This window comes from Alligator mississippiensis, chromosome 2, assembly GCF_030867095.1.
Source record: "Alligator mississippiensis isolate rAllMis1 chromosome 2, rAllMis1, whole genome shotgun sequence".
In the NCBI taxonomy this organism is placed as follows: domain Eukaryota; kingdom Metazoa; phylum Chordata; order Crocodylia; family Alligatoridae; genus Alligator; species Alligator mississippiensis.
The window spans coordinates 282,006,546-282,027,873 of record NC_081825.1 but is presented as its reverse complement, the minus strand read 5'-3'; the positions used below and the strand labels follow the sequence as shown (position 1 = coordinate 282,027,873).

The 21,328-nt window shown below is 45.9% G+C and overlaps 1 protein-coding gene and 1 long non-coding RNA gene across 4 annotated transcripts in view; one reads left to right on the top strand and one right to left on the bottom strand.

Moving 5' to 3' along the window:
* CCDC85C (coiled-coil domain containing 85C) overlaps positions 1-21,328 on the top strand; it is a 177,706-nt gene that overhangs the window by 148,622 nt on the left and 7,756 nt on the right. For all 3 annotated transcript variants that reach the window (XM_014596429.3, XM_014596427.3, XM_006261047.4), the window contains one exon: positions 14,381-14,476. In XM_014596429.3, the coding sequence (XP_014451915.1) occupies positions 14,381-14,476 (96 nt within the window). The remainder of the gene's footprint in view (positions 1-14,380; positions 14,477-21,328) is intronic.
* On the bottom strand, positions 1,552-21,099 carry LOC109281676 (uncharacterized). Its single transcript, XR_002088417.2, has 3 exons — positions 20,796-21,099; positions 14,856-14,951; positions 1,552-1,735 (listed from the first exon to the last, which is right to left on the bottom strand). It is a non-coding gene; the product is annotated as an uncharacterized LOC109281676 (long non-coding RNA).

Sequence of the window (21,328 nt, the reverse complement as noted above, 5' to 3'; positions counted from 1 at the left end):
CTGGTGGGAAGGCAGGGCTGGGCCTGCGCTGGGGGAGGGTAGGGGTGGGGTTGGGTGGGCAGCAGCAGTGCTGGGGGGGGCTATGGGGTGGGCTACAGCCACCCTAAAATTTCCTATAGCCCCCCCATAACCTCCCTTCCCAGCATTGCCCCCACCCCAGCTGCCCTGAGTACAACCCCCCCCCCCCCCCACCTGGAAGAGCTGGCTGCAACCTCTGATCCCAAATCTTCAATAGGCAGCCCGCCCTCACCCTGTGCGCAAATCCTGGGGGCACATGCACCTCTTGCCACTCCTGGGGGTGCATGCAGTGGTAGGTAGCCACCCACACTCTGTGCCCCCTGGATGAGCTGCCTGCGACTGTATCCTGTACCCTGGCCAGAGACTACTCTCCAAGCTGCCGGGCTGCATATCAGCTATTGAATTGGTATTGGCTGATATGGCTGGCTAATAATTGGCCATCAGTATCAGCCAAAATTTTTTATCAGTGCACCCCTAGTTTGTACAGGTAGTGTCTAAACACTTAATGGTTGAGCTATAATATTTGAATGTTGAGATTCATGTATTCCCCTGTTAAATAGGGGTGCACTGATATATTGTGTGGCTGTCGGATTGGCACCAATAAAAGGAGAAATGACGTTATTGGCTATTGGCAATCAGGATTCGTTGTAGAGACGATATCTTTTATTAGACCTTTGAGGATCTGTGATGATGCAAATTACCTTGAAACAAAGGCAGGACCAGGATCTCAGGTTGAAGGTGGTCACAGTTATCAACTATTGGCTATTTTTGGTTGTTGTAGCTGAGAATTATGGCAACGTGCCTGGAGCACCCTGGCAGGTGTACTCTGGTCCCTGTGCCCTGCCGCAGGCCAGAGCCTGTGGCAGACTACGGGTCCTGGCAAGCAGGTGGCATCAGGCAGCAGTCACAGGGCACCGCCCTCAGCAACAAAGGGACAGTGACCGGCTCCTATTCTTGCTGCTGCTGCCGCCACTTACATGGCAACACCATGCACACAACAGGGGCCTGAGTGCCGGGGCTGCTGTGGAGATGTTGGGCTGCACGCGGGCAGGGTAAGGTGCCGCACGAGGGACATTTCCGCTCCCCTGGGCACCAGCCATCTCTTCAAAAATGGCTTCTCTCTGGCGGTTGCAGGAGCCCACCAGTGCTGAGACAGTGGCATACACTGGGTCTCTAAATGTGCCTGGTGCCGGTGTCTGCGTGAGGATCTGCCATGCCTACCTAGGATGGCAGCATGGGCTGCAGGGGGAGCAGGGCTGCAGGTAGGAGCTATGGGTGAGGGGGCAATGTGAGTGGGAATAAGGTGGTCGCTGCCTTCCTCATCGAGGACCAGAGCAGGGTTTTGTTAGTAGTTTAAAATGCCTTGCACTGTTACTAAATATCAGTTATTGGATTGACATTGGCCCTTATCCTTTGTTAAGTATCGGCCAAGAAAATCTTTATTGGTGCACTCCTATTTTTTAAATAAAAAATGTGTGCCTGATTTTGAAAGAAATGACAGAAATTAATCCAGGGCAAGCAAAAGCTATAAAATTCAGAAGCCATAATTTAATCACAGACTCCATTCTATTAATAGCCTAAGATGTTGTCAGCTCCTGGGAACTCCCTGGACCGTGACAGTCTAGTGAAGCAGAGCCATCATTAGAGCTTTCACTCTGGATCTGAAAGCTGGTTAGTTTATTCAGGAGCCAGTGCACATTTCCCAGCAGTCCAGAACCTGAGGTAGAACAGAGTGTATGTTGGGGGAAATAATTAAATATGCATATAACACTTAAATACAGAGTGAAATAGAGGAGAAAAAATTGAAAAGCAGCTAGGACCAAGATCTCATGCCTTTTACTTCATTTTTCAAGGAACTTGAAAAAAGAGGTTTGTCATGATTCAGCCGCCAGGTCATTTGCCAACGCATATTAAAAATAGTCATTTAGATTACATAGGTAGCAACTCTTCCTTCTGAGTGCTTTAGAATGTTAATGTGTCTTTACATTCTGATAAAATAATCCTATAACACGAGAGAAATCCTAATATGCCTCCACACTGCAGGGTGCTAGAAAAAAATGTTTGTGGGCAGTCTTCGTTTTGGTCCCATTTTCCAGGTGGGTGCTATTGCTGTTTCTGTTCAGGAAGAGAATGGTAGACAGACACCCCAATGGAATTATTCTATTGATAGAGAATAATCATATTTTCAAAAATACATCTTTGTGTTTGGAAGCTTGCATTTTCAAATCCTACCAGATGGCGTGGTTACAGGGAGGGCATTATCACTTCTGGTCATCTCAGTATATATAATCTGAAAGTGTGGCTCGTTAGCTCCTGTGCATTGGAGCCATGTTGGATGCCTGGAAAAGGCTACTAGAGAGACAGCAGGTAGTTTGCTGGTCAGTGTTTTTCCAGTGGTTGGTCAGAATTACAAGCTTGGGTCTGAGGTTGGCCCATACTAGGACCTGTCCACCATCACTTCTGCCTGCTGCCCCGTTGCAGTGCAGCACAGATGAAGCTCCCTACCATCTGGCTGCAGCACAGTGGTATAGATGTATCTTTTGTCACAAAACCCCACTAAAGCCCTCTGGCTTAGTGGGTAGGATTTGGCCCATGGGCCATAGGTTGCCAGCCCCTTGTGTAGATGTCAAGGCCTCTATGACTGAAGGTAGAGCATCCAGTATTTTCAAAAAGCTGCAGTTAAGGCTTCTCCCCAGTTTGGGGGTAAAATTAACAAGTGTTGGGGAGACTGTTGTGCTAATATATGGGTTCTCCAGATTTTCTTGGTTGTGGATACAGGACAGAAGCTCAAAAAGGATGTAGTAGATTTAGAAAAGGTAGAGAAGAGCAACCAAAATGATACGGAGTATGAAGCAGTTGCCATATCAAGAGAAACCAAAAAAAGACTAGGTCTGTTCAGTGTGGAGAGGGGAAGGCTCGGCAGGGGCAGTATGGTGGAGGTCTGTGGAATCGAGACGGTTGTGGACAACGTGAACGGGGAGCTGTTATTCACCAGTTCCAGAATACCAGAACTAAGGGTACCCACTGAAATTCGTAGGAGACGGGTTTAAACCTAACAAGAGAAAGTACTTTTTATACTACGTAGTTAACTTGTGGAACTCATCACAGAAGGTGGTAGATGCAGATAGCATAGGCCGGTTCAAAAAGGGCAGGGGCCAGGCAAATTCATGGATAATAGATTTATTAAAAAGGATTAAAGAGAACAGTCAGAGATGATTCCTCTGGCATCTCTAAACCAATGATGATGGGTGCCAGGAGGGTATGACAGGCGAAATGCAGTTCACAGAGTCATGAGGTATAGCCCACAGGGCTCCATGGGTCGGGAAATTTAGTGGTGGGGAGCAGTGTCCATTAATACTGCCACCCTTCTCTGCTGCCAAATTCCCATGCCCTCTCCTCTCTGCATAGCCAGATTGGGGCCAAGCCATGCCCCGGCCCTCTCCAGGGCAGAATCAAGATTAGGCCAAGCCCCCTCCTCCTGTGGGACTGAATTAGGGCCAGGCCATGCCCAGTTCTGCTGTGGGGCTGAATCAAGGTCAGGCCAATCCCCCTTCACCTGTGAGGCTGAATTAGGGGCAGGTCATGCCATCTTTCCCCCGAGCAGCTGGATCAGAGCTAGGCTTCCCCTCACCACAGCTGGATTGGGGTTGGGTGGATGGGGTCCTGCTACACCTGCCCCAGATGCTGGATTGGGGTCACCAGCCAAATTTGGCCTCTAGACAGACTGGGCATTGCCCATCTGGCCCTCTAGAGAAAAAGATTGAGCACCACTGCTCTAGATCAGTAATTTTCAGCCAGGGTGCTTTGGCCTTGAGGGTGCTTTGAGATCCTCTTAGTGGTGCCACAGGGTGCCATAGCACCGTGTTGTAGTATGCCAACATGATTCACAAGATAAACCTAGCGATTTCAAGCAGGAATCTGTAGTGTAAAACACATTCTGACCAGTTGTGGTCTTCCCAAGTTTTTTGCAACAGAAGAATTAATCTAGTGTTTTTTCCATAGTCAAAAAATGAGTGAAATCTAAAAGCTGACACTTTCTTTGAGGGGTACCTTGAATCTAAAAAGATTGAGAAATCACTGTTCTAAATATACCCTGTTCACATGCTCTCTCTGTAAAGCACCCACCTCTGCTGGAGACCTAGTACTGGACTAGATGAACAGGTATGGCACTTCTTATGTTGCATGTTCTTAAACTGCTCACACGTGATGTTCATTGATTTTTCTGGTATGGGCCAAGGAGACTTGCCTCTACTGATTTTATTAGACTTGTCTGCTGCTTTTGATGTCATACAGCAGGTAGAAGAGGCTATGAGCCTTCTGTCCTGCACAGGAGTAGAGCAAGGGGAAAGACAGGCCACTCTAAGGGCACTCACCTTGGGGGCTGCTGCAGGGTTCCTCTGTCCCCTCTCATACTCTGTGCATATGAGCCACCATGAGGTATAACGGGGTGATATGGATGATTTTGTGCAGTGTGAATGAAACTCAACCATGTATCTCAACTGTACCAGTACACCAGTGATGTAAGATATAGGTGTCCCAATGACCCCAAGAGATCAGAGGTTGGATGGGAGCTAGTTGCCTGGAGATTAATTCAAAGTAGAAAGATAATAGTAATAATGGAGAAAGCAACTTGAAAGACTGGCTAGAATAATCTCAACATCTTTAATTTGATGATGTATAGCTATTGTTTGTGAATGAGTTTCACAGATTTTATTAGGCACAAAGCTGCTACTTGATGCACAGATAGCAGCTGATTTCCATCTTTGGTAAAGCAAATGCAACCTTTGATGTTTTGAGCCATGGGCTTTGAAAATGAACCCAGGCCTTTACCATCTCAGGGTCATCTTCTCTTACATACTTAATTTCCCCCTCTACACATCATTAATGCGGCAGAGCCACACGCCTGCCTTATCATTGATGCTTGCTAGGTCCTCATCTTGGGTGCATGTGTATGCTGCTCATGTGAGGAGGTGGTCAGCAGTCTGTGGTGCATCACCACACTCACAAATTTGACTATTCTTTAAGCCAGGAGTGGGCAATTATTTTAGGCAGAGGGCCGCTTACTGAATTTCAGCAAGCCATCGAGGGCTGCACGACAGGCAGCCAGGGGCCCTGTGGGCCAGATAGAATGGCCGGGCGGGCCGCATTTTGCCCACCCCTGCTTTAAGCCAATTTTATAGTGTGTGTCATAAAACCATCCAGCTCTAGAACGAATCCTGTTTAGTTTAGTCCATAAGTTGTGAAGGAGCTTGTACCCAGGTGGATAGGGTGTTGGGTTGCTTATGAAGCACAAGAGATGAGAATCAGTCTCATCCCACCTTCTGTGATGTTGTTCAAGTACCCATAGGGTGCTGCTCCCACCTCCACACTGTTGCAAAAGTACCTGTGCCTCCCATCTGAATGAGTTTTTCAGCTTTAGTTGCTTATGTTCTGGTTGCTTCAAGACTTCATGAAGCAAGTGTTCTGGGTTTTGTTGTGTGTGCTGAGCAAGGCCAAGAGTTGCCTTCTGTCTCCTTAGTTGGGGAGGTAGTGTCCCTTGTAGTATTGGCAGCATGTTGACAGGAGTATATGTTACACACCCCATTACTATTCTCATTGCTGAGTTCAGGACAACATCAACTTTGCTGGTGTGGCTGCTGTGCCCCCATGCTTGACAGCACAATTCAGCAGGTGTGTATACTAGTGCAAGTGTTAATGTTCTTAGAGTGGTGAAATTGGTTCCCCAAGTTGTTCCTGCCAGTTGTCTTAAACAACTAAGAAGGTGCTGTTCGGCAGGTGATCTCTGTAGGTAAGGCTCCTATCCAGAGTTACTCCCAGGTACACTGGGTTGTCTGTGAAGGGAAGTTCATTACAATTCAGGTCAATCTTGATACTCTTATGTGCCATAGCATTACAGAGGTGGAACAGTGATACAGTAGTTTTTGTTTGTCTGAGATTGAGTCTCCATTGGGCAGGAAAGAGGCTACCGTTTCATATCCTGAGACAAGGTAGTTTGTTTTTGGGATGGACTTGTTGAAGGTGGACAGAGCCAAGTCATCTGCATAGATATACGTTTTAGCTGTGATGGGTGGACTGTCAGATATATAGATGTTAAAAAAGGTTGGTGCAAGCACTGATCCTTGTGGCTCACTGTTATGCATACACTTGTATCTGCTTCTATCTCCTCCACTGGTGGAGATGAAGGATCTATTTGATATTATAGCCACCATTCTCCTATCTGGGATCAACTTGAATAGTTTATACTCTAGTCCTTTCATTCAGACGATATCATACGCATCTGTTAAATCTACCAGCACAGTGCCTGCTTTTTCCCTCCTTTGAAAAGCATCTTCAATGTTTTGAATAAGCCTTACTACCTGGTCAGTGGTGCATCTATTTTTGTGGAACGCAGCCTGCTGTGGTGGTAATTGTGGATGAGTGATGTCAGTTATCCTATTTAGGATCTGTTCAGAGCTGTCACCATCTTGTCAGGACTGAGTAGTTCAGTGCCTGTGCCACACCTGCGTGATCAGAATCCACCAGCTAGGTGTTTCTATGCTAAGTCCCCTGAGGGACTCAATTTGGTAGATGTGCTTTGAACATAACTAACATACACCTACAGGATTAAGCTCCATATGCAATACACCGATGGTCATAGCCATCATTAAAAGCTGTAGATATTGGAGGGAGGAAATGCTCCCCTTTTATGTAGTTGCCTCGTGGTCAGAGCACTTGCATAAGATATGGGAGACCTGAGCTCAATCTCTTCCCTGCCCTGACAGGATTCACACCTGTGTCTTGTCTTTTGATAATACCTTAAGCCCCAGGCTATCAGCCAGTCTGTGGAAAGGACACTTCACTTCATTCCCTTCTTTGAAGCCGGGAGGAGACTTAAGTACATGTGCAGGGATTTGGGAACAGATTTGCTGCCTCCCACCCCCTCTGGCCCTGCACCGGCTCCCCTGCAGCAACCTGGGAGAGCTAGAGGCTCTGGCCACAGCTGCCTGTGACCAGTGGCCATCTTTAAAAGGTAGCCCTGCTCCCTGGCCACCTGCCTTCCTAGCCCGAAGCAGCCTGCAGAGCACTGTGCCAGCATACTGTGGCTTTGTTGCCAGAGCCTCTGCCCACCATGCCATGGCTGCTCCACCCCCAGGCCCCGGGAGCAACATCCAGAACCCTGCATTTCTGCTGGACACCCTAGTTGCTCTGCTTTGCAGTTACAGTGACTGCCGCTTGGCCCAGGTCAGCCTCAGCCCTGGCGACCGACACCCCCCCCCCCGGGTGCAGCGCGGCCGCCTGCCCAGGCTCACTGCAGTGTCCCAGTCCCGCTGCTTTAGCACTGCTGCCAGCCAGACCCTATGCTGCTGCCCGGACCCCAGTAGAGACTCCCAGGGGCAGACCAAGAGCTGCTCCAGCCCTGGAGCTGGAGAAACACCTATCCCCATGGCTCTGAGGCTAGGCTGCAGATGGCTCTCTGGTGGTGGAACTTACCAGGAGCAAATTTGCTCCTGGTCAGTGTCTACACCTGCATTACTGTGCAGTAACTACTCGGGAGTTAATTTGCTACTTGCATTTACAGGTAACAGATTAACTCCTGAGTAGAGCAATTTACTGTGCAGTAAGCATCTGCATATGTAGATGGTGATGCTTAGTGCACAGAAACAGGCTCTACTGTGCGGTAAAGCATCTCACATAGACATGCCCACTGTTTGCTTATGTTATGCCTTTTTTTAATCTCCTCCCCGGTGAATTCCTTTATCATAAGGCTACAAAATCATGCATGTGCTCCCCCGCTCTGGCCTGGTACATCTGGAATACCTTTCTACATAGTGGCACAGCTCTAAAGGGAGGGAAAGAGACCTCTACTCACTCTTCCACAGCATGGTGGTCAGTGACTCTCTTGGGAAATGAGAGGTGAAGTTGATTTCCCTCAGACTGAGGATGGTCTCTGACCCAGTCTCCCACAGGGCTGGTAGGCAGTGAGATGGACTAGTAAACTGAAGGAAGGCACCACTATCTACTCTGCCAGCTTTGAAAAGAAAGGGGTGACCTAGCCTCTCTTTTTTTTAAAGAAATAGCATAAGCACCTGACTCCAAGAGAAGGCTCTAGAATGTGAATCCTCATGTAAGAGGGGTGCTTACATGCAGCCCTGAATTAGGCCCTAAAGTTTGGTGAGGGGTGGGTTTAAGAAAGACCCCTCTCTTCACTGTTGGCTAGCTTAGGCAGACCCTCTTCAGCAAGCTGGCTGTTGTCAAACCCATACTGGGGCACCTAACTTTCCCAGCCTTGCACTGGGACTGCAGGTTCAGTGCACGTTAGGGCCAGGTGCCTTGAAAGTAAATGATGTGACATCTAAGTCTGTCTGCAGCTCTAGTCTTAAGTGGCTTGCCCAATATTAGACAAGATGCTGGTGATAGAGTAGGGACTTGAACCCAGATCTGCCAAATCTTAAGCTAATGTCCTAACCACTAGTCCAGGGGTTTTCAACCTTTTTAGTCTAAGTACCCCTGGCGGCAGGGGAGGTGGTTTAGCACTTTGCTGACTGCCGGAGGAGAGGCGGGGGTAGTGCGTGGCTGGACACAGAGCAGGGAGGTGCCCACCCATGCGTACCCCCTAGGACTGGTCTGTGTACCCGCAGTTGAAAACCCCTGCACTACTCCATTCTTCCTTTCAGTAAGAAACAGTAGTGCTGGAAATGTTATTGCAGATCAAACCGAGGGATCTATCCTGGAAATAAATATAAGCCTACTTGGTGGTCCTATTATCAGATATTTCACCAAACTAATAACCTATAGCTACTGGTGCAATGAATGTACGATTGCTGCCTTTCTAAATTAGTAGACTTGTCTAATTTATGGGCTGGATTCTATTTTTGCTGAGGTACGTTGGAAGTTACCCCATTAACGTCAGGCTGGGCCAAAGAAAATAAGAAGCTTTGCATTTAGTAATGGCTACCTTCTCATTTACCTTCTGTGGCCTCAGAAGGGTTAACGGGGAAAGGAGGTCAAGTTTGTATTTTTCAACAGTATTATTATAAAGGTAAATGCTTCCTTTTTATTTCTGAATGGTTCTTTATTACCATTTGGAGATGGTGCACAGGCCACAGGGTGGAGGGCAGAGGATTTACCTGCTTTAGATTACAGAATGATATGAAAATCTAGCAAGTGGAAAAGTCAGCAAGACATCTATCTAATGCAGAGTGTGCTTGTGCAAGAAAGCCAGCTAAGGAGAAACAATTCAGAATGGTATGTGCCTTGCAACCCAAAACACAGCATTTTTTGTTGGGGCAGACAGTTTCTGTTGCTTAAAATGGCAAGCAGATTAACCCATTTTATTGCTTAGCGGCAATGTACTGATGTAAGCATATGACTGTGGGGTAAGAGGGTAAAGAAGAAGGAAAAAGAGAAAGGATATAAGAGAGAAACTATTGAGAAGTGCCAGCTAGAGTGTGCAGAAGGGGCTTAGATTATAGCAGCGATGAGGCCCAAGAAATAGGCAAGACAGGTAGCTAGGGCACAGTGGAGTAGTGCAGCCAAATATGACTATTTTAGCCATGGCTAATCTTCTCCAGCCACAAACCTTCAACTTCCACCTGTCTGCTGAGATCCATCTGGGGTTTCCCTCTGCGCTCCTGACCTTTGTTTTCCACTTACTCTAGGCTCTTGAGCTCTTTTGGCCCTGCATCTCATCTGGTATGTCCTGCTGCTTGATAACTCCTCCTCATTCCTTCTTCACCTTTCATTCTCGTTTTCCCGCTGCTGGCAATTGCACCGTCCTTCCTGTCAAGCAGCCTGGTTATTTTGGTGCCAGCTTAAAACCAAGGAATCTCCATCCATTGCTTCCCCCAGGTTGGTGCTGGTAAACTCTCAGTTTTTTCTCTCCAAAATCTCGCCACTGCTGCTGCCATGAATCTGGTTCTCCTTCACCTCTCATTACTGTCCTTTCTCTTCTAGCTTGCTTGACAGTTGCTGCTAGAGGTCTGCAGAAGGTCTGTTAATGGCTCCTGGTGAAATCAGTAAGAGTTAGGCACTGTCTTTTAAGAAATCTGACCCTTTGTCTTTTTACATGTCTGTACAGAGCCTATTTCACAGTGGCCACTGTAGAAATAATTAAACACAGAATAAATGTGATGATCATTACTAAACCTAAACTGAGAATTGTGTTTATCTTGGAAAGGAAGTCCTCTCTTGAGTCAGACTCTGAGTAGTCAGGATGTATCTCCATCTTTGTGCATTTTTATAGCTAAATTCTTGGCTGGTGTATTGGGTACAGCAACAGTGACTCTAGATGAGTTTTAGCTATTCCTCCCCAACAGCAAGTTTTGTTTTTTAGTACATTTTTTGTGATCCAGCACACACTATGCATCATTTTGATGGCATTTGTCTTCATAACACTCAGCACACTAACGGCATTATAAAAATAATTAATGGTGGTAATCTGCTGAGTTTGACCAAATGGTTTGGAAAAATCTGTCTCTAATTTGTGGTATACGTTTCCTTTATATTCATCTTCCACATTCATTTTCAGAGTGGATATAACTATGGAAATACTTAGTATCTCATTAATGCTTGTAGCATGATGAGGAAGAAGCTATCTTATGATTTTGCTGCCTCAAGTGAGAGACCTTTGATCTACTTGATTGTATTTAGAAAGCCATGTTCAGGATGTTGCATGGTAGGCTGATAATGAGGATTCTACTTGTAGTAATCAGCAGGGTTGTGTGTTAATATCTTGCAGGACATTTCCTGTGCTCTAGCCAAGAAGCGCTTTGAGAAGGGGTTCAGGATCAAATATGGATTTATAGAGACAGAGTCCTAATTTTGCCTTTAGTTGCTGTGTGATTTAAAATCTATATTGTATTAAGGGGAGAAAAATTAGATTTATGAGGCCAGACATTGGAAGAATGACAGCTACAGATGCCCGTGACCTTTCATTAAAGACTGATTCTGCAGGGTTCCAACTGCATTTAGCAGACCGCCATCCACGCCTCTCAATTTAATATGAGGTGACAACTGGTAGACTGAATAGATCCATCACTTGCATTTCCCCTCCTTTATCATTTTATATTAAAGGAGCTGGTTGAGAACTGAAGACTAAAGTCCTTTCTTCAGCAACACGGCAGTCATAACCAGGGATCTGGGTTTTCCGTTTCCCATGGAAAAATGGAGAAAAACGCGGATTTCCCCCTTTACCCGAGGAAAATATGGATTTCTCTCTTTAACAGAGAAACTTGTGGACTTTGCAGTTTTGCAAAGAGCTCTCTGCAGGCTGGCAGAGTTCCAGCCTGGGAGGGAGCAGGAGGAGGGCAGTCAGGCAGTGGGTGCCATGTGCATGTAATACATGGCCACAGGGCCCCAGTGGGGAGTAGGATGGGGCTGTGGGTAGCTCATCCAGGGGGTAGGAAGGGCAGAGCTGGCTCCCCACTGCTGCGCACACTCCTGGAGGGCAGGGGGACCCACGCCCCCAGACCTGTGCATGTGTTTGGGGTGAGGGCAGGCTGCCTACTGCAGGCTTGGACTCCCTGCCCGGCTGCCCTCCCCCAGGGCCTCCGTAGCCCAGCAGGTGTGACCTGGCGCTGCAGGGCACAGAGCTTGCCGCTGTGAGCTCTGTGCTGCCCTGGCAAGGCATCCCTTGTGCTGTGGCAGCAGTGGGGGTGGCCACGTGGGGTTATGGCCATCACTGGTACCATGCAGGCAGGTGACGCATTGCCAGGGCAGCGTCGAGCTTGCAGTGGCAAGCAGCCTTCCCACATGGCCCCGCTGTTCCCTGCAGAACTGGGTTGCACCCGCTGGGCTGTGGAGGCCCCAGGAGTGGGCAGCAAGGCAGGAGCCTGAGCCCGCAGCGGGCAGCCTGCACCCACCCCACTCACATCTGGGGGGCGCAGGTCTCCTTCCTCCCCTCCTGAGATTGTGCACAGCAGTGGGGAGCCAGCCCCACCCCACTCAAGCCTGCAGTAGGCAGACAGCAGGGTAGGGGAGCTGGGCTCTGCTCCACTGCAGCAGCTGCTCCAGGAGCAGGGGGCTGTGGACCTGGGTCCCTGGCCCCATAGCCCTGGCAGCTGGGGGCCCCCTCCAGCGGGGCTGGGAGGGCAGGGGGCTGTGGGTGGGGGACAAAGGGCATGAGCAGGGCCAGGGGACTGTGGGGGGAGTGAGGGGCCTTCCATTTTAATCCCGAATTTCAGGATTTTTATCAGAGAATTTGTAATTTTTATCAGGGAAAACCAGGATCCCTGGTCATAACTGAGTCAAGAGGAGTTAACTCTTTCTCTTATCCACACAATGAGCTACCACCAGACCTTTCTGCATCAGGTGCCAGATGTGAGTGTAGTCTGATTTCCTAGTGCTGGTTCTTCAGTTATATTTACCTTGCCAACAGAAACTAAAATGCAACCAGCAACTCGTTCACAAAGGCCACAGAACAGCCCCCACGAGTAAATGGTTTTATGTCACTACCTGCATGGCCTGGATATAGAAGGCTCCAACCCCATCTTGACTTACTACCCTGTGTCCAACAGAATGGACTGTCCTGTTTTCTTATCACGTGTGAACACTTAAAAATAAAAAAGGAATAAAGGCTCAAAACATTTGAGAAAGTAAAACACAGCAAGTTGGCCATTGTTTAATCCTGTGGGAAATCATTAGGCTCTGCATTAGTATTAAAATGATAGGAATAGATTTTGTCTTTTTAACCTCACTAATGACCATAATGAGTCCCCATGTGCCCTGTATGGGCACAGCATTCCTGTACTGGTGCTTCACATCACTGTGCCATCCTCATTTACTTTCACAGACCAACAGCATAATCATTCTTTGTTTTTCCTAAAGGATGTGAAGACTAAATATGAGTTTGTTAATAGATTCATTGTTGGCCTCTGAGTATTACAATGCAAATGTTTTAATAAGAATGACAGGAAGGATGTGTCTCCCTGAATGAGGATATTGTGTTGCATATAATTCAAGACCAAGACCTTGCACGAAAAAGCTCAGCTCCCAGGAGCTTACCAAGCTCTCTGGATACTTTAGGAAAGCAGCAATGTTTGTGACTCTCTCATGCAATCCTTAACATAGGTAAACTGGACTGTAGAGGGTGAAAATAGACTCTGCCAACATCAGGTTTGGACATCTGTTTATCTTAAGGCTGCCTTCACAATTTTCCACATAGCTGAAGATGGGTACTCAATTCCCATTTGAAAATGTTGCCAAGAAACCAATAACCAAATGCCAACTGTTTCTTTCTTGCCAGATACCATGGTATGCTGGAATATTATCTCGTTTGGACTGTTCCATTTGCAGGGAAGGATGAGAACCTCTTTGACTTTGCCTATGTATGCACAAAAAATATACCAGTACAAAGAGAATTGTTTCTTAAACTGATTTAATTGAACCTCCTTGGACACATTTGCCTCAGTTGACATCTGGCTCGCAGGGCGTGTCCAGACAAGCACACACATGCACTTAGCCGCACTGCAAAATGCAGGGAGCACATGTGACAAGGTTCTCCATGCTACATATTTGCAGCACGGAGCCAAAATTAGATACTGGGAAATCCTGGTATCTTTAAAAAAAAAAAAAGGGGGCTGCACAAGTGGCTGCAGTGTGTGCTGCCTGAAACAGGAGCACGGCTGCTCAGAGCTACATTGGCTGCTGGCCAGGCTCTGTGCACCTGGATCACCACCACTGTAGCCTCAGGAGGCCCCCACAACCCCAGGTAAGGCTGCTGGGGCCGGCCCAGTGCTGGCCACAGCCTCCCCTACCCAACCCAGAGCAATTTGCGATGCACCAGAGTGCATGAGACAGAGTCTCTGTCCCCAGAGACAAGTAGCAGCGGCACAACTATGTGCCATTACTATTTGTCCCTGGGAAAACTCACATGCATGCTTGTCTGGATGCACCCATATTGTAATAAGCTATGTTGTGTTTAATGAAATGAGTTTTAAAACTGATTATTTTAAATTAAGCTACTTTTGTGTGCAGGTGAGGCCTTTTATTTTTCCAAGGATTCAGTTTGTGGAATGATAGTAATTTTGATCTTTCTAGGCATTTTCCTCCTCTCATTTAAAGCGCTCAGTTAAAGACACTACGGCCAGGTACAGACATTACACTTTTACCAGTATAAGTGATCAGAAACTGCCCTATACCTGTAACAGAACAGAAGATCGGCACACAAAGTAGTCTATACCCATAACACAACAGAAGTTTGGTGCATGGACTGGTTTAAAAACGGCAGAACCCGGTCAAACATTTGCCCCCCGCCTTCCTCCCCACCGATGTTCACTACCTATCTTAAAGAAAACCACGTAACTTAGATTGATTCCATCTCAGGCTTTATGAATGTCTGTACCTAGCCTTAAAGTATGTGTTTTTTTCCCTATCTTTTCCACAGGGCCCTACTCGTATGACTCCCGATCTTGCTTCCTCTCCTTCAGCAGGATATGTCCCTGTGGGTCAGAAACCTGAGGCTGTCGTGCATGCTATGAAGGTAGGTATGCGTCCAAGCCACACACTAGGTGCACATACATAGTTGCACCATTAAGAATTTTCTTTAGTCTTAGAATCAGAGCAATTAGAGAGGTTTAAACGCTGGTCAGCCAGATTAATGCTGACTGACAGCTGTGTCACCTCAAGTAGCCGTCTATTTAGAATTTATGAGCATGGCCAGTTACTGGAGGGAAGTGCAGGGGGAGGGGGCCTTTCAAGGGAAGTTCATGGTGCTGCAGGTATGTGTTACTGTTTGACCTAATGTGTCCTGGTGAATCTGCATTTCAAGGTATTAGATTAAGCAGTAGTGAAGGTGCCACATAAGAGTGACAGTGCTTTGCAGTTTTCCAAAGACAAAGAATATAGAATTGTTTACGTACCTAAAAACCAGGGCTACATACACACCTGGACACTTGAGTCATCAGTGGGGATTGAAACCAGAACCCTTCAGCAGAAAAAGTCCCAGAATCTCCACCCTTTTGAGGAAAGGACAGCTATAAAGTCACTGAGGCCAGCCATTAGATGGAGAAATACTTGCACATATTAGATAGACCATATAAAATCATGGCTATTTATGTCCCTTTGTATGCTGAACCATGGCTGCATTAGAATTGGTTGGGAATTTGCCAGTGAATCAGTGTAACTGGAAAATATTGATTTGTTGAGCACAAAATGCTTGGTAGGAAACATCAGAGGTTAGACATGCTTTCAGGAAAGGCAAGGCAGGTTTCCCATGGAATTTTCCTATGGCTCCTGGTAGACTGTCCCAGGGGCCAGAGATCCTGCACTTCCAAGTTGCCTTAAGAGCTGGAGACTTGGTGCTTTCAGCATCCACGGTCCCACAATACACCTGCCATGTAGACTGTACCAGGGCAATAAAACCAGACTCAGCAGGGCCAGGAACCAGTGGCCCATAGTAGCTAAGGCACTTTGCTTTGTGTGTTTCTTCATCTCGGTTCTGAATTACATCAATAATTTTCATGGTTTTGAAGCAGGGCAAGTTCTTCTGAAGTATTTTCAGCTTGCTTGTTTGTGTTGGCCCAGTTTCCAGCTCTAGGACAGACCCATCAGGTGGCAACAGTAAGACTGACAAGAATGTCAAGAATCCCAGCAGTGAAGCTGATGAAAATGTCAGTGTAGCAGAGCTGCTGCAAGATTCAGGCAGCATATCTGAGTTCAGAAACACTGCGTGTCAGTATCTGAAACAAAAATTGGAATTTCTGGTTTGTGGGAAATGTTGAATTGAGGTTTGGTTTCAGCCTGGTTTGGATCCAACCCAAATGTTAAATTCTTGCAAACTAGAAATCCTACTAATCTGAGAACACCACCTAGATCACATCATTCTCTGTGGGTGAGGCCAGAGCAGCCAGCACCAAACCTCCCCAGGCCTTTAATGTTTGAGCCTGCTGTATAATTACTGGTATGACCTTCCAGATTGCACGCTACAGTTCCATTCTGCCCATGTAGGTTTCTCCGGTGGTTTCTGGCTGAGATTATTTTTTTTCTTGTCCTTAACTGCTTTTGTGATGTCAAACAGTTGTTATGCTCCATCCTAAACTATGGCTGCATTTCAGGTGTGGGTGAATTCGTGTGCGCGCGCGCGCGCGTGTGTGTATGTGTGTGTGTGTGTGTGTGTGTGTGTGTGTACACACTTGTAGGAACAAAGTACACACCCACTGTAGGCTAGATTCCCAGGTGGCCATTGCTTGTCTGTCAGTGCTGTGTAATCACTGATATCCCCTATTGCCATCTGTGTGAAGGGGCATAAATATACATATTACAAGATTTATTCCAGGCCAGATCCTCATCTGATGTAATTCAGTGCACCTTCATTGAAATGGAATGTGCGTGGATGTGCATGTGGGGGAGGGTTATGTTTCAATTCCCTACTGTATGTATGTTGCAAAACCATATGACAGATTTAATATATTATGTCCCCTTTGACCTTCTTACTTGCTAACTACGCACTAATCCAGTTCCCCTAGCACTTTACTCCAAACCACTGAGCAATCTCAGATAGCTGTTTTAAAAATCAGTCTGCTGCATTCATGTTTCTTCCTTGTTCCCATAAATGTAGACTGTTCCCCACCTGTAACCCAAAACCAAACAAAAACCCCAATTATTTCAGGATTGCATCTACCTAGCGCCCAAACTGAGCAAGGTTCTAAAGTCATAACGTGTTTATCCATAGAAAGATGGCTACATGGCCAAGATGATGGACCAGTCTTTAGTTATTTAGGAAGGGGAGCAGCTTGTCAGTAGAACCCCAGGAGATTTGGACTTTGAATTTCTGTCATCTTATTTAGGGGTCATTTGGGGGGTTTTTATGCCTCTGCATAAGCATCCTGCAATTGGGCTCATGGCAACAAAGGTGTTTCATCTCGTGTCTGTGTACATCTAAACATGTGATAACCTGGAGGTTGTTCATGGCTTTGATTGGATGCAAGTTCTTTTTTAAATTTTCTGACGTATTTTCATTTTGCTTGATTGTGCCTTATACTTGAGGAGCAAAAAATGCTTGATGCTCTCAACAGTTGTTTCTGCTAACAAGAATAAAACACACACATGCTAAGTCTTAACATCTCTCATCCAGGCTGTTTTCTTTGGAGTATTCTAAACCTGCTAAAGACATTAATTACATAACAGAGCAGATTCCTGAAGCTTCCTAGGATTTGCTGTTTGGACATCAAGAGCCTCTCCTACCCTTGAGCTAGGCTTTACAAGCCTCAGTGTAGATCATAGAATTAGCTGGAAGAGGAGATATTAAGTGCAGGCTGCAGGTAAGAGCTCCTAAATAATACCATTATAGCCACACTGACCTAGGAAACTTTGGCTGTCTGGATCACAGACTGCTCCATAGTAGAAGATATCACTGGTTGTTTGGAGTGTGTAATAACTGTCAGTGGTTGGAAAAAACTACAGTAGGATCATGGAAAGATAGGGTTTAGAAGATGGCTCTTCAGAAAGTCAGTTAGTCCAACCACCTGCTGAAGGAAGGATTATTCCTGACTAAGCCATCCCAGGCAAATGTCTGTCTAATCTGCTCTTCAGAACTTGCACGGATGGGGATTGCATGAATTCCCTAGGTTGCCTGTTTCAATGCTTGATCACCCTCAGAATCAGAAAGTTCCTCCTAATCTCTAATATAAATTTCTTCTGCTGAAGCTTGAAGCCATTGCACCTCATCTTGTCTCCTATGGTCAAGGAGAAAAAGCCCATCTCCATCCTTTCTGTAATCACCCTTCATGTATTTGAAGACTTATCAAACCCCTTCTCCAGGCTAAATAACCTTAGCTCGTTCAACCTTTTTTCATGAATAGAGTGGAAAAATTACTTCTTTTGATTTGCAGGTGACCCTCTGGTTAATACAATCTGTTGGCCTTTTTTTGCAATAAGAGCACACTGTTGGCTCATAATGCCTCAATCCTAAAGCTGAAGCTAAGCTCCAATTGACGGGTAAAGAGGAAAGGCCCCATCCGAACAGGGTATTCCACAGTTGGCTATTTTTCTCTGAAATAGTATAGTACTGTTAAGAGACTGGAATGGTCACTGTCCTATCTGGTGTGTAAATCATATATACGCACTAGGAGAATAAGAGCCTTCAGTGAAATGGGTGCCAACTTGATCTTGCTGTTCATCCAAAGGCATGCCTGTGGAAGCAGCCTGCCAATTGGTATTTCTGAAAGGGGTGTAGAGATTAAGTAGCAACAAACCAGTTTGTAGGCCCTGGTTCTTGAAGCATCTGAAAGTAAGCATACCATGTGTGACTGATTTACTTAAAACAGGAAAGCCAAATTCTTTTCAACCACTTACACTCGCATCAACTGAGAGCAGACTTTGTCCTTTAGGGAAAAGACCTGAGGGCATTTAGTCCATTTGCCTGCCAGAGCAACATGGGAATGCAGGGTAATGAACCACGTGCTTTGTGCAGTCCAGTTATGAGATGCAATCAGTGATGCTGACATCCTTTGACATTATTCTACAATCTAATAGATCCCACTACTGAGGATTTTTTTGTTGATGTTTAGCTTAAATACTTCTCTCTCTCAGTTTCATCCTATCCCATGATCCAGCATCTTTTGATTGTATTTATTTATTTATTTGTTTTAATATATGTGAATGTTATAGGTGGAACAGCAGTCTTGTGGAACCAGTGAACTAAGTAAAAAAAGGAGGGAGACATTATTACATCAGAAGCCCTGATAGGCATTGATGTGTGTGTAATATATATTACAAATGTTCTATCTAGAACATATCTTTCTGCTCCCTCCTATATCTCCTCCATTCATAGAATCACAGGCAAATAGGATTGGAAGGGACCTCAGGAAGTCATCTAGTCCACCTGCCTCGCTCAAGGCAGGATCATCCTTGTCTGAACTATTCCAGACTAATATTTGTCTGGTCAGGACTTGTCCTGATAATCAAAATTTTCAGATAGATTCCACAACCTCTCCAGGCAATGTATTCCAGTGCTTAACCTACCCCTGATTGCCCTTATATGGGGGACCCTTTTTTCCAGCATGCCATTCTAGGAATGGCACTCTAAATACAGCAGAACCCAACAGCTGCTGCTGTACAATAGCAATCTGGTTACTGCTTGTTTCAGTTCAGTAAGACCTCTGATCTTCTGTCAGTTTTATCATCCAAATTTCCCTTTCCCATCCAAGACATGGGTTTGGAAGCTTGCTCAAATCCTATACTACTCTTGAATTTATTGTGCTTATTTTATTTCAGGTTAGTTAATAAAGGCTTGTCCTTCTCCCAAGGTGCTTTTATTAAATTGGAAAATGTCACATTCTCATGCATACGTTTACACTAATGTGATAAACAAATTGCTTCTCCCACTACAACAAACAGACCTTCCAGCACCATAGGAAAACCTCTCAATATGTTAAACAACCTACTTTGTAAATGTGTGGGGGAGAGGATGAGTTCTGCAGCATGTTTGGAAGGTTAACAAATATGGTGGGACCAAATTCAACAGTTAATAGGACCCAACTGTATCAGTGATTTGGATAGGGGAGGGAAAAGCTTGCTGGCCAAGTTCGTGAACAACACCAAGTTATGGGGCAGTGTGGTCATGCCAGAAGATAGGTTGTAGATACAGGTGGACTGGGACAGGCTCAAGAGTTGGGAAGAGTGGAACCAGATGAAGTTTAACACTTCCAAGTGTAAGGTGCTTCATCTGAGGAAAAATAACCCTCAACATGCATACAGGCTCGGTGGTGATGGCTTGACTTGCACCATGGCCAAAAGGGACCAAGGGGTAATGATTAACCATCGCATGAATATAAGCCATCAGTGCGAGGCGGTGGTCAGCAGGGCAAACAACACGATGGCATGCATCAACTGATGCATCTCATGTAAAACTATAAGGAAGTGATACTCCTGCTGTACTCAGCTCTGGTGAAACCGCAGTTGGAGTACTGCATCCAGTTCTGGGTGCCACACTTCAATAAGGACATGGAAAAACTTGAGAGGGTCCAGAAAAAAGCCACCTGTATGATCAGAGACTTGCAAGGCAAGCCATACGAGGAAAGGCTGATGGACCTGGGCCTCTTTATCCTAAAGAAGAGAAGGTTGAGAGGGGACTTGATAGCAGCTTACCACTATATCAGAGGACTGCATCAGGAGCTCGGTGAACAACTGTTCACCAGGGCACCCCTGGGGAAGATCAGGACTAATGGATACAAACTTCTGGAAGGCCGCTTCAGGCATAATACCAGGAAAAGTCAGGGTGTCCATACTGTGGAATAAACTCCCTCCAGAGGCAGTGCAGTCACCTACCCTGGAGGTTTTCAAGAGGAGACTGGACAGTCACCTTGCTGGGGTCACCTAACCCCAGTTGTCTTCCTGCCTACAGTGGGGGTCTGAACCCGATGATCTGTGAAGTCCCTTCCAGCTCCTAACAATCTGTGAATCTATGAAACTGGCTACTCCTTCCCCTGTTAATGATAAGGCAGCTCCACCCTGATTACTGTGTGGGTCACAAATGTGACAGTATTACAGAGGGTCAAGGGGAGAGATGGTCTCTTGAAGAAATGAGTCCCAGAGTCATTTGGGACCTTAAATGTCTAATAGTACTACCCCATTAAAAGACACCTGCATTTAAAGCAAAGAAATAAGGTCTACAGCCCCTCCAGAGCTTTTGAGCTTAGACGCATGGTTTTATTTTAAATTGGAATAGTAAAAAATATTGTTAATTTTGTTTTCCTTTGAGACTCTTGTGCCTGCAAAATTGATGACTGACAGAAGCAGCGAAGACTAGATTCTATGTGAACTATAATTAATCTAACCCAGCATTGCCCCTGGACACTTACCCTGTAGATGCAGCTGGCATTCAGCTTACAGCAAGCCATTTCTGGTGCTCTGCTTTGGGATTGGATAATACAGGCTGTTGCTTTCACAGCTGAGCAGTGGAGGTGTATGGATTCTACACAAGCTTGCTCAAAGTGCAAGTCCAGCTGGATCAATAATTAATTAATTATTTCCCTTTTAAGACAAAAATAGACATTTTCTCTGTCAGCACATATGTGTCTTTCACATGCTTCCTGACTAAAGATTTGGATAATTTAGGTTAAGTTGAGGTTTGAGCTCAAATTCCATTGGTTCCAGATATGCTAGTTAAATTATTGGTTGGTACATTTTTAAAAGTAGGTTAAGAGCCCTAGGAGAATGACCTATTTTTGTAACTGAAACATTTAGCATACAGCAGGATTGCTGCACTGGAACAGACCCATGACTAATCTAGTTAGTATCCCCTTGCTGACAGTAGTTAATGCTGAGTACTTCACTCGAGTGAAATCCATCCTGTAATGCATCTAGTTATGCAGTTCACTCGTATGCTAACACG